The sequence below is a fragment of the Hyalella azteca genome, unplaced genomic scaffold (assembly GCF_000764305.2).
Source record: "Hyalella azteca isolate HAZT.00-mixed unplaced genomic scaffold, Hazt_2.0.2 contig10156, whole genome shotgun sequence".
NCBI classification, from domain to species: Eukaryota; Metazoa; Arthropoda; class Malacostraca; order Amphipoda; family Hyalellidae; genus Hyalella; species Hyalella azteca.
Window position 1 is genome coordinate 152 of NW_025940202.1, and position 14,166 is coordinate 14,317.

Consider the following 14,166-nt stretch of genomic DNA (forward strand, 5'->3'; position numbering starts at 1 on the left):
GCAAAACTTTTGTATACTCGTTTTTTTTTATCTCAATTTGAAGGAAATTGAAAACTGAGAGAATGAAAAATTAGTAATTGAGAGTGCATTTTAAATTTGAATGCGAAATCCATGCAATTGCCTTATGTTACTAAAATTTATAATCAAATCAACGAGACGAAAGTTGCATAAAATGGGAATAATTTCTGGTAATACATATGACATTAAAATTTCGTGCTGTCCCAGAAATTCTTAAACCTGTTTTTGCGATGTATTAACAAGGAAATTTGTTACTTATATGAAATGTATGCATGTATTTAGTCAACTTGCAGTGCAGTGCGGCATGGTCGGTCAGAGCGTCACGATCAGATTTTTGATAACCTAGCGTTCACATTTTAATAAATTGGCGCCTTATTCTTTTGTTATCAACGTTCTCGATAAATTAAGGTTAACAGAAGGATACTCTGATCTTTGATTGATTCTAACTAACGTAAATTGAGCTTTGGAAAAGGTTCGAAGATGTAGCTTTCAATAACCTTTTTTCGCAAACAGAATAAACTGCTTTAAAGACATTCACTCGATGAATGTATAAACATTTTTCTACCGTTCACTTTGAGAAATGAAATTTAGTGCTAAATGATCCTTCTGTCGCTCATTATTACTCGAGGACTTTTACTAAAGTGATCATCAACGTCATACTCCAACGATTTTAGAATTAGAATAATTTTTTTTGAATAACTGAAGAGAAATTAAAAAAATACAAAATTGTAACCCTAAAAATAACTTTGAACCGGTCATGGCTTACAAAGGCCGGATCCCTTGTGAATCAAGTCACGAAAAATTCAAGAATCGGCAACAGGCCATGGGCCTATTTCTTCAGTATCGTATCGACACTTCTATTCTATTCTATTACATTTCACTTGTAACTCTCATCATCCGTCAATGTTCTGGGTTCCGTGCTCAGATCCGCTGTTCTGCGAGCTGTGGAGCAGCCATGCAAGACTGTCTTGGGTTCTGCTACTCGGCGTCGAACGCGTCGTGCGTGTTGCACAGTAAGTCTCTCACATTCCCATTACTTGACTTTTCATTCAAATTGGTTCTTCTTGCTGCTAGGAAAATTTGTTCGAGCCTGATATAGTTAATTGCACTATTATCGTCTGCAAAGCACAAGTTCGCCAAGAATTTAAAAGCAAAGGGAGTGCCAAGTTGATTCACCCTATCATCATAAAAATGTTAGGAGACCAATTTTATTATCACTTACAAAATTTTTAGAGAAAACAAGTACAATCAACATTAAAAATTCAGAAATACACGTGAAATATTAGAACCTTAATAAAGAGAAAATGACAACAGAAAATCTATGAGTTCACAGTTTTAGAGAGATAACAACTTTTTGCATTATTGACACGTTGTAGTTATTATTGTCTCAATAACGCGTTTAGTTATTATTATTATCCCCCCCCCCTTGCATTGTACATCAATAAGTTTCCATATTCCGTTGATTTTTTCTCGTACCATAGGTTGTATTTTTTCGTGAATATTTGAATTTTAATATTTTTTGTATTTCGGGTGAACTGTTCACTCCAACGTCACTGACACACTGTGCGGATAGGAGGGAGCTACGGTAAAACTAGAGGGTACCAAAGACCTTTTAGTTAATATAAGGATTTTTTAATACTGGAATGGTATTGAACTGTCTTGAAACGAATAATTTCTTGATTTCATGGTAATTACATGTTCCAAAAATCATTTAAAATACTTTGTTATATCTCATCAATTTAATGAGGTACATGAAAGTTATTATTCCCATAACCAAGCTGCGCACGATCGCCAATTCGCTGCGACTCAGAAAGGCAAGCACGGGTTATTCATGCTAATCCACGAATAAACCGCAAATTCATAACCTTAAATAATAGAGCACCTCAACCTATACAACTTATTGATTAATTCACTAACTACTCAAAAAACAATTTAGCTTTCAAGCGAATAAGCACTCATATCCACCTAAAAATCCTTAATTCAGCTGTTTCGTGCAAACGAGTGGCAAATACAAGTTAATGCCGTGCAAATGAGTCAATGTGAGCACAGAATGTATTTTTAGACTGACAATTTTTACCACTTTATTTTATTTTATTAGCAATCCATTGTAACAGAATCGTCTGCCTTGTCGAACTCCACGATGATCGTCGGCATGAGAAGCTACTCTTACTACCCCGCTGCCGCTCACGCCACTGCTTTTGCCAACTGCCGAGCCTTGAACAGCTACCTCGCTATACCGGCAGTAATGAGACTAATCTTTTATGACAACAATTAATAATATAGGAGAAATTTAGTACGTAGCATTCCTTAATAGACAGAAACTTTTTATTATTGACTGTACTTTAGATAATCGTAGGATTGTATTCCGTTTTAGTGTATAACCCTTTTAATTCATCTTAACCAGATAATGAGATCTGTAAAATGTTTATTAACAAGAAAAACAAATTTCGTGGTAAAATCTTACGGTATTGCGTACTTGAAGGCAAAATTATTCACTTCCAGACAGCGTCTGAAGTCACCGATATACGCGCTGCCGCTAACGGAGCTGGCGGGATCTGGATAGGCATTGATGCTGTTGGGCACAACGGACAAATTTTCACTTCCGGTAGCCCAGCCGATTACGGAGGTAAATGAATTTTTTTGTTTAAACATATGTCTATTAGTTTCCCGTTTTTGAATATCAATAACTAATTTTGATTTTGCCACCTTTCCAATATTCAAAGTTTTCCTTTCAACATCTCTATTTAGTATTAGATATTATCCGGTCGGTGTTCCTGAATTGAAAATTTTAAACTTAAAAAAATTACCTTGAGCAAATTCAGCAGAAATCTCTCAGCACTAAAATTCACACTCGAACTATTTCTTCAGCGCAAAAAACTCGTTAAGATCAAGCGGTAAAAACATATGGAAGCCCTTCAACATTTATTGCAGCCATAACGATGTCGTAACAAGTTAATAAGGTCCGCGGTCTGGAATATTAAAGATTGAAGGCTGATACGTCTAGCAATAAATCCGTGCATTTCAAGCACTATGGGGGTAAGGAGAAGCGTAACCCTGAGGCAGTACTTTCAAATCTCGTTTAACAGACATGCAGCGGCCTAAGTAACTGTTGAGGCCCATATCTCGTCTGTGATTGGCGGGTTTAGTGTAATAGGCCACCAGTAATTGGCCGACGAAGGTTAAAACTTTAAATTATTTTATATGAATCAGTCCACAATGAAATGTCTGGCCACTTACTGCAAAGCCACCAGCCAGCAGCGGATTGCATATCCCGTCAGTAACATACCTGTAACCTCTTTATTTTATCTACACTACCCAAACTTCAGAAAATAATAGCCTGATGTTTCATGGCTTACAATCACTTGAAGCTCGCGTTAGCGCTCGAATTGCCCCCTCCCACACATTGCTGCTTTCAACAAACCAAGTATATAAAATATAATTTTTCGTACGATTTCTCACTTGTCGGTGTGAGGCACGTTGGTTTGTTGGACTAGTGTCTTTTGCCGATAGGCGCTGATTACATGTAGGCTTAAATTGTTGTAATAATGGATGCATTTAAACGAGCGTGGTGGGAAGCTGGGCACTCGGTCCTCAGGGCATAAACCAGAAAATGACAGAACTTTTTTTCTGATTCTGACATGTTATTTCTCAGTAAACATTACCTATTAACATTGCAATTGATATATATCTTAATTGTAATAATATAAATCATGTGCACTAAATAGATATCGATCATATGATTTTAAATTACTTATTACTTTAGGTAATATTTGTGAATATTTCTACTCTTAGATCAACCTGTGAAGTACGCACCATTCGCTCCTGGACAGCCACAATATTTGGCGACCACAGAACAGTGTCTGATGATTTGGACAAATGGATTCCACGATGTAAGCTGCACTGCCCTGCTCCAGTACGTCTGCCAGTCGTTTGTACCCTACAGCTGTGTTGCACTGCCTCATCCTGCCTACTCCGCTGACTACATGTGCTACAGCAGACTGTAATAATTAAACTAGTCACATCTATTGCCGTCTGTGACAAGTTTGGTTCACAGTTTGCCGGTACCTGCGTGAATTGCTTCGTCTCATCCGATCAATCTGACTCATTGATCGCACTCATGCTGCTCCTATCATGGATCCCTATAGAATAGAATAGAACTGAAGTGTTTGCACAGAAGAAATAGGCCCATGGCCTGTTGCCGATTCATATACATTTCGTGACTTGATTCACAAGGGATCGGTTCATTGGATCCGATCTTTCCATAACTGACGGTTGATTGAGATAGCTACTGGACATATTGCCTGGTCCGTAAGGTGCCAGGCATTTTAAGACTGAACATGTGCATCTGCATAGCTTCGTCTAGTCTGCTCTTGAAGGCGTTCATACTCGGAGCGTCAACGATGCTATCAGGGAGGCTGTTCCACATGTCGGTGACTGGAAGCGAGAAGAAATGTTGTCGCATGGATGTTTTACAACGCAGTTCTTCTAGTTTATAGCCGTGGACCCTGGTGTTGGTTCTTGTTTATTCTAGTAATCCTTCTGGGACCTTGTATAAACCATGAGTATGCTTGTTTAATTCAATGAGGTCACCACACAGACGTCGATAAGAGGCTTGGAAGCTTTCTTCATAAGACTTGCCTTCCAAGCCCGGAATTATGCTTGTTGAACGTCTTTGAACACTCTCGACTAAATTTTTGTCCTTCTCAAGTTTCGGTGACCACACGACGTTTCCAAACTCTTGGTTCGAGCGCACGACAGCAACAAACAACTGCTTCATCGCTTCTGCATTTAGGAACTCAAAAGAGCGTCTGATCAGTCTAAGTCACTTATTGGCTTTATTAACTTAAAGAAAAAACCGAAGACGCTCAGGACAAGCCTAGCACGTATTAAGAAATACCACTGAGTTCTCATCACCTTTCCATTATTGAAGTACACACCGTGCCGCAATTGTGCATAGAATCTGTATTTCCACATTTGAGACAATGAAACTATGCCTATGTACCGAACAGTGAATAGTACCGTTATGTTGCCAGCAAGAAGCAACGGCACCAGCAAATGAGATCTAAAACTCGAAAGGACTGATCAAGAAGGACAAAGAAAAATGTTATCTGGCCTGCACTTAATTCATTGCATGTTTTATATCCGTTTGTGAATGGCAGTGTGCAGTTGAATAAAGATGCTTGTGAAAATTCGACGTTTCCTGTTCATCCTCCCAATGTTGGGAATTCAATGCGATTCCTCATTTCCATGAAAGCGTAATCAACTTTTAAGAGGTAAAGCCTTGAATTGAAAAGATCTACTCAACTCACAAAAATATTTGATGGATTGACGATGAATAATGAAAAATTGTTTGACCAAAGGAATAGAATCGTGTGGAATCTTTATGGAAGGACTTGCTCAATGTTTTGAATTTAGTCGACTTTCCACAGAGGGTTGGGTGAAAAAACCTACTCGAAAAATTGATCAAATCTCTTGAGAAAAGTTAATTTTGTATATTATTTTCTTTAATCAACTTGCGATTTCCAAGTCGTTTAGATATCTGGCTGTTCCGAACGTAAACAAAAACATTCCCTTAACAAATTTAATTAAATGATTGAACAGTCCCTGAGTCAATATTTTTCGCCAAAGTCGAGAATTATTTTAATTGTACTCCTGCGCAGCTAGTGGCTGCGATAATTTGTGGTATGTGGCTTGAATGATTTTTTAATTAGTTAATTAACCAATGACTGTCGCAAAAGAACTTCGATCTCCACAATAGTCGAGAAATTATAATTATTTTTCATTATTCATTATTCTTTATTTCACACAGCACATGATACTAAAACAACATGATTGAGTAACAAGCTTACTATAGTGAAGGTCCAATGCCGATATTAGCTAAAAAGTATCGTAGGCCACATATATGGCGAATAACTCAAATAAATAATGACTGGACGGACAAAGATCAAACACATCCTATTAAATTAGCCTCCTGCAAAACTGATAGCAGCCAGTCACTAAAAGTTAACCTAACAAAGGCAATATCAACAATACGGTGAATAAAACAGATAAATTCAAAACAACACGTCACAACACTGGTATCTACATGATAATCGACTTCAAATCATCAATAGCGGATATTGTCATTAATATTTTTGGCGAAATAATTTTTTTTAATTATCATGATACATTTCTAAATATTTTTGAAGCATTTGAGGTCAGGAAATGCAAGATGAGGAAGCCCGGCCTACGCAGGCACCGGCGTAGGGGAACTGACACACGAAATTGTAAGGCAGCTTCGGTCGTTCCACACTGGGCATCTGACTGAATGCAATGTTCACTCACTGGGTTGTTCGGCTCGCCGCTTCTCCAAAAATTTTGAACAATGGGACGATCTACAATGAATTAATGAAAATAACTTCAAATCACTTAAATATGAATCCTTGTGGAATGAATTCTGATAAAAGAATTTCTCACATATTGCGAATTGCTTCATTTCTCACAGCAATGCAAAGTCTGCGCTGGAAGTCACACGTTAATTCTGCAATCAAAATGTAATATAAAAGTTCCTTTTTTCGTCATAAAAGATTACCTCCCTCTGGCGCGCTGCCACTGGTGAAGAATGTGCCGTTTTGGCCGACCATGTCTCCTCCCAACCGCACCTGCTGATTTTTTGCCATCATGTTGATGAACGAATTTTCTTCGGCATTCTACAGTAAAATCCCGGAATACATAGTAAAAAGTTTTGTAAAATAGTTTCAAAATTAGAAGTGGTAAATTTTCCCTACTATTGTTCAAGTAACTTTCAGAATTTTATGAAACGGAAATGGTTGCTTGTTTGAAATTTTAAGGTAAGTATCTAAATCATCCCTACGGTACCAGTTGCATGTTTAAATATATCTGTAAACTTGAATTGAAGACGATAACTGTTTTCAATGTGATAGCAGTGTGAAAAAACTCGAATTCAGATACAAAATTTTAGGACATTAGCTTCACCCCCTGACACAAATCAAATCAACTTCGTGCAGACAATTCCGCCGCAATACGTAGCTTTTCCTATTGAAAGTGTGTTCCTGGATGTTTTTCTTCAATTTACCCCCTTTAAACAAATGCATAAGTTATTAATTCGAACCATCTGAAGAAATAACGACTTGAGTAAATAAATAATTTCAACTATATATTGAGAGTAGCTACCTCAGATAGAGCTGCTATTAAGCCTTTGAATAGTAAAATTTTTTTAATTCATCAACATTTTCCCATTTCGCCTTTTTATTTTATTATTTTTTTTGGGGGGGAGCACAAAAAATGACCTGATTGAAACGATGCAGCCAATGAAGACGAAAACTTGAAAGTTCAGACCGTTCAACTTTGAGTGGTTTCAGTAAGTGTTACTTGTCAAATTGTTTGCCCTCATAATACGAGATGAAAAAATTATTTCGTACGAGTCGAAAATTTAATAACCATTTGAACTAATCTTCATTTCCACCAAACTAGTGAACAAAGGGAATATGTAAATTAGGCATTGCGATTATCTCTCATGATCGATAAACAGTCAGCTTTTAAACAGATCATAATATCGTACCATGGAAAATGCCAAGTAGCCTCCTAACCATTATTTTTCATCACGGGAAATGCTGACTAGCCTCCTAGCCATAATGTCTAATCACTGGCAATGCTAAGTAGCCTCCCGTACACGAAGTCTCATTATGAGAAATGCCAATTATCCTCATAACCATAATGTCCCATCGTGTGCAATTCCAAGTATCTTCCTAGCCATAATGCCTCACCATGGGGAACGCGAGGATGCCTCTTGGCCATAATGCCTCACCATGAGAAACGCCAAGAAGCCTCCTAGCCTAATGCCTCACCATAGGAAACGCCAAGAAGCCTCCTAGCCGTAATGCCTCACCATGGGGAACGCCAAGAAGCCTCCTAGCCTAATGCGTCACCATGGGGAACGCCAAGAAGCCTCCTAGCCTAATGCGTCACCATGGGGAACGCCAAGAAGCCTCCTAGCCTAATGCCTCACCATGAGAACGCCAATTAAGTAGCCTCTAATTAAAGTACATGGACGTCCTGCAACTAGGTGAAAAGAAGTGCTGCATCCTCGAAAAATTAACCTTTGACATCAACAATTCATGATGAATCTGTAAAATCATAATAGTGGGTTTTTAAACGGTAATGCATCTTTTTCAGAAGTGTTAAATTGCAGATTTATTCTATGGTTTTAATTTTTTTAGATTTATGACAACAAGTAGACTTAAATCATTATAGATGAAAAAATGAAGGAATATTACGCGAGTTCATGATTAACCTCACGATCATAATTTCCAATATTGCAAAGTTGCAACTCCCCATTTCAGCTAACTATAATTCCTTCTCAAAGTTCCCTTTTATAATAATGAATAAATCAATATTAACAATTTAAATATATATATATTTTGCATAACAGAATTCTGTTACGATTAAATCAATCGATGTTATCTTATACAACTAGCGGATCATTTAAAATATCATCAAACGACGGTATAAGTCTCGCCGTTGAGGTAGCAGGAGCTGAGTGCGGTAGAGTGGCAGAAGGCTGAGCAGGTCGAATTCGCATGGCACTCTCGAGAACACGCCATCTGACGTTCAAATGAAAAAATTCTCTAAAGCATTCATCATGACTTAGGTAATCAACAATTTCGATAGATGTCAATTAAAAATTAAAGAGTCCACTTAAGTCTTTGATGTACATTTCGAATGAAGTTCTTCTTGTAAAGGCTTAATAATTCAGTATTAATTAAGAGAAACATCACCGAAAATGAAAATTTTGGCTTCAATTATTCTTCATTCGTTTCGATAGCGTCTGCTGTACAAGAAATAATGGGATTCTGTTTTTGATCATCTCATCTTGGCTGTTAAGGACAGCTTTGAAAATGAAGTTTCTATATACAAGCTTCTTCGACTGCTGTGAAACTCATTCCTTCATTACTCAAAATTGCTCCGGAACTTAATGAGCTATATAATAGGCATGAAGTTATCGAGATTTTCAACTTGAAGAGCATGTTTTCACTTGTCGGCTTTGTATTTGTAACGCTTTGTAAATTGTCTTTAAAAATTATCTTTAAATTGTCTTTAAATTTTCCGGTCCCTCAGCAGACTATCTGATTTTTTTGTCTTCTTATTCAATAGTTTTATTAAACATCCTGTTAAATTTATGGGCGATGCTGAAGTTACTTTGCTGTTTTGGGCACACTACAGTAATCCAAAACCATTTTAAGTGGTATCTGAAAAATGACGGAATGTAATGAAAAGACATGGTGTTTTTAATATGATTAATTGCCGACTTAATTGACCTAAATTTTTTAAAGATTTGCCCTGTAACAAATTTCAATTCATCGGTCGAACAAATATTAATCTTTTATGGTTAAACTGCGGCGGAAAAATTCCATATATATATAATTCCATATAAATTACCGTAAAACTACTGTTGTCTTAGTCTCCAATTTTAATAACAGGTAGAAAATGCAAACCTACTGAACTCCTTCAGTGAACGTGGCAAAGAGAACAGTAGAGATTACATAAATGGGAACACCACAAGAACGCACCTTTTTCACACCTACTAGAAGAAGTAGAAATGATAATCAATTAAGGAGTGAATATTAACTAAACATACAAAAAACTTCAAAATAGATATATAAATAAAAGACCAAAATTAACAAGAAAGAAGAATAGAACGGACACAGCAAGTGATGTTCACTCATAACAACAGCGGGTGGATAGCTAGAGGTCAGCATAGCCCAAGTTCACAGTGCGATTCATATACCTTCCCGAGCGTAACGCAGCCGGGCATCTTCACGGCTTTCGACACATAGCGCCCACCACAACAGCGTCGTTCAGTCACAGGCACTGGTTCACAGCGCCGGAGCACAACTGGCCGGAGCGCAACAGGCCCTACCGAAACAGGCTACTCCTAACGAAACCTAACCTAACCTGCGCCTGTTGCGGTAGGGCCTGTTGCGCTCCGGCGCTGTGAAGTAGTGGCTGTGTTGTGCAAAGCGGATTTACTGTTAGTCGGAGTTACCCACAGCTCATTGATCTGAGGCTATGTGCAGATATTGCATGCTGATGGTTTTTCGTTGGGCCCATGGCCGGTTTACGAGTCAATTTTGTTACCCACGGCTGCGCTCCCACAACAGCAATTAGACGTGACTACCAGATAACTTGTATATAGGCTGGACCAAAGCTAGCCTTCTTCAGCCTACACGCCGACGTTTTTTTACCTGTTATTAAGATTGAAGACTGAGACAGCAGTAGGATTGCTGTAACAATGCTGCCTCATTTATTAGGATTTATGATAAATTGCTAATCAGTTCAACTATGTAATATGGAGGTTCTAAAGTTATTAATTAGGTTGTAAAATATTCATAATTATATAATATAAATGAAAAATAATAGCGGTTTCAGCGCTTATTAGGCCGTAGGCCTGTCACCGATTCTTAACATCGCAGAACGTTCACAGCTTGATGTGGTCTCGAACACACAACTCGCTGCTCCCATTCTGCTGCGCGTAACCGCCCGGCCTCCTCGCCGATTCTGACCAGAAACTGGCGCACAGAGCTGGGATCGAACCCGCGCCTCTCTGCTTCAATCTTGGTACTCTGAACTTTAACCACTGGGCGGTTTTTCCGCCGTAGTTTTACCATAAAAGATTAGTGAATGATTGCCCAAATTTGATGCACCGAAGTTAAAAATATGACGGGCCAAGGTACCTATTATGAGTCACTCATGTCGAGAAGTTGAGCAAATTTTTGTATCATCATTCATCAAGATAATTTGACAGTCTCTGTGACACTATTCCCGATGATAAACCTCCTAGAGCATGCATTGAGTTTCGTTTATAAATGAGAATAACGTTTGATTATAACCCCAAAGTTAGCATCAACCTAAAATGAAGACACTCTCCCTAGGCCATTTCTCAAAATAATAATGAAACCCATTGAAATTGCCATTCCACCGCTGCCAGCGATGTCAAATTGTATCGTTGGTTAACGCAATTAATTACAAAGAAATTCACAGCTCTTCTCATGTGTGGGCTCATTTGGGGCATAAAAGATGAACGAATGTAAAAAGAATTACTATATCATCTACATTTTACTGGGACTTAAGAGAAAAAAACTTTTATTCTGAGTATGACAAAGGAATAAAAATTTTGACGAGAAGAAAAGATTAAACGAATTTAAGTTTATATTTGAGTTGGGTTCGATGAAATGTAATTATTTTATAATAATGTATTTGTATACACGACAAAAGTTATGGTACATCTGATCATTGGCATTTCGCTTCCAGAACTCGAAGCAACTACAGCAAGCTTCGTTTACCAATCAACCACATTAGAAAAAAATCGCAGAAAAGTCGAAAAATTATCACTCTCATTATTTCTTGTAAATTCGATCGTTTTAGAATTTGTGAGCACTCTAGGTGAAGAATAATAAGCAATAAATACAAAACCATTTTTTCGGTGCATGATTGGAGGTCCGTAAAATCAAACAAGTCCTTATTATTTATAAATACAGCGGCAAATTTCTTCACTGAAACTGGCATGCAATTTTCCATCATTATAGCTCTATGTAAAATGAACGTCTGCTAATTTCGGCTGTTATTTTGGAGTAGGAATGATGCATTTTCATGATTGCGAACCAAGACTCGCATCTTTTTACTCTTTTCAGCACTGCTAGTTTCCATTTAATCGGCCAAATCAGTCTTTCGCATGTGATGATCAGCTTTGCGAGGCCTAGGCAATGAATTTATAAGCAAAGAAAATGCGACTCTTGACTCCCGGAAGCGGTAAGCGGTTTAGAAGTAGGTCATACCCAATAAAAAAACTCAACATTGATCGTTCCCGGAAAATACTAATCAGGCCCCAGAAATTACCGGATCAGATAGACCAGTGGTTCCCAAACTTTTTCAGGCTGGCGCCCCCTTTGGCTCCCTAGTGAATTTCTAGCGCCCCTCACAGACATACGCCTCTTTCTTGAAATTTAGTACGATGCAATTTTAAAAGATAAAGGTTAAACACAAATGTGTATTTCACAAATAGAACCCCATTAAGTGAACCAATACTTTTTTCAGCTGTTTTAACTGTTTCAGCACTAGAAACCTAGGACGTCGCGGGCGAATTTACGGCCGGACTCGTGGCCGGTCCCACGCCCAATCTCCAAATTCAGTTATCAAGTAATATCTCCCAAACTAATGAACGCAGCTCTATGAAACTTGGAACACGTATTCATCAGAATCTAACGGTGATGTTTGGCTCGTAATTTTTTTTAACCTTCATTCGCGAGTTACGCGTATATTGCGAAACAGGCCGAAATTCGCAGTGATCAACGAATTTCTTTCAAACTATTGAACAGATTTGAACGAAATTGTGAAAACACATTCCTAACTACCAAACGGTTATTTTTTTAGCTTATAACAGTTCTTTCGATTTTACCTTCGTTTGCGAGTTTTTTTCATTTCACCGTCATTCTTGATTTCAAAATTCCTTATGTTCGGCCCGTATCGCCGGGTAATTTATCACTTAAATTCGCGGCGGTCATAACATTTCTTCTAAGCTATAGAACAGATTTCAACGAAACTTTGTATATAAATACCTAACCTCTCAACGGTGATGTTCAGCTCGTGACATTTCTATTTTGCTTTCTTTCGCGAGCTATATAAATATAGGAGGAACGACCGGCTTTTCTACCAGCCGGTTTAACCAAGAGCCTCATACGTATAGCTGTATAACTCGCAAACGATGGCAAAACGAAAAAATTGTAAACATCACCGTTGCTGACTGCTGAGGTTAGGTTTTTAAATACTAAGTTTCGTTCAAATCTGTTCAGTAGTTTGGAAAAATTTCTTGATTACTGCGAATTTAAGCACGTATTGCTGTTTAAATCACGAATGAAGATGAAATGAAAAAATAACTCGCGAACGAAGGCACAATCGAAAAAATTTTCACGAGCTAAACATTACCGTTCGGGTTAGGACTGTAAATTCAAAACACGTCAAAAAAAACGTTTGAACTTCTGATATTGACTTCGGACTATCGCCCCCCATATCGCCCCCCTACCGCCCTTTTCTTCCTTACCGCCCCCCAAAATCTTTCCACCGCCCCTAGGGGGGCGATATCGCCCACTTTTGGAACAACTGAGATAGACCAACTGGTCCAACTGAAACAACTAGTTGCTCCGTCACCAAAAATGTATGGAATGTTTGCAAAATTTCATGAAAATTATGTGAACTTAATTGACAAAATGTATCTGAAATATGCTCAAATGTAGGGAAAATGGCTAGAAAATCATTGAGAGTAGAAAACAGACAAGAAAAAAATCTACAGAAATGTAAAAATGATCTTCAGAAAATTAGAAAATTAGCTAATATTTCAAGAAAAAATGTGAAATTTTTTTAGAAAATTAATGGAGATTGTATCATTCATAGTTTATCGACAATGTATCAGAAATAAAGTATGTTGACGTTATTTCTTTAAATAGAAGCCCAAAATTTGGCTGATTACAAATTTTAATATTACAATTCCTGACATTGCAATTAATTGTGGCGATGTCTGCTGCTCAGAGTGCATAAAATATGGTATCCATAGTACCAAGCGAGGCTTCGAACGTAACAAACACAATATTTCATGTCAAGATTTGTATTTATGCAACAAAAGAACCAGCATGTATGTATTTTTGTTAGGGTATAGTACATTTATGTAAAAAAAAAGAAACCTACCAGCGTAGCTAGGGATAGAGATGCCCTAAGATTTGAGAATCCCTTCATCGATTTGTATCTGCTTCTATCAAAAATCTCAAACTGAGTCTATTTTAACAACACTTCTCTTTAACTTCAATTCTTGTTTGTCTGCTACAAATCTTATAATCGATATTTACCACACCTCTAATAGTCCAATCGACCTGAAATTTTACACACTTGCATGAATTTGGAGACAATGCCTGAATCAATTGACAGAATAAATGAGTTTTAAATAAATAAATAAATAAATAAATTATATATAAGAAAAAATGTTAAAAAATATTTTTTTATATTAAAAAAGAAAAACAAATTCATTGTACAAGAGTAACATCGGTGAGACTGGCCTTTTTAGAAGTGTTTTTTTTTTATAATAATATGCGTCTAAAAATT

General features: G+C 37.4%; 1 protein-coding gene across 1 annotated transcript; it reads left to right on the forward strand.

The window, feature by feature from the left end:
* Positions 1-943: 943 nt before the first annotated feature.
* LOC108671083 lies at positions 944-4,151 on the forward strand (the record flags this gene model as incomplete). Its single annotated transcript, XM_018158563.2, has 4 exons — positions 944-1,031; positions 2,133-2,260; positions 2,521-2,644; positions 3,811-4,151. Coding segments are annotated over 4 exons (552 nt in total), but the record flags the coding sequence as incomplete, so codon positions are not given.
* Positions 4,152-14,166: the final 10,015 nt, after the last annotated feature.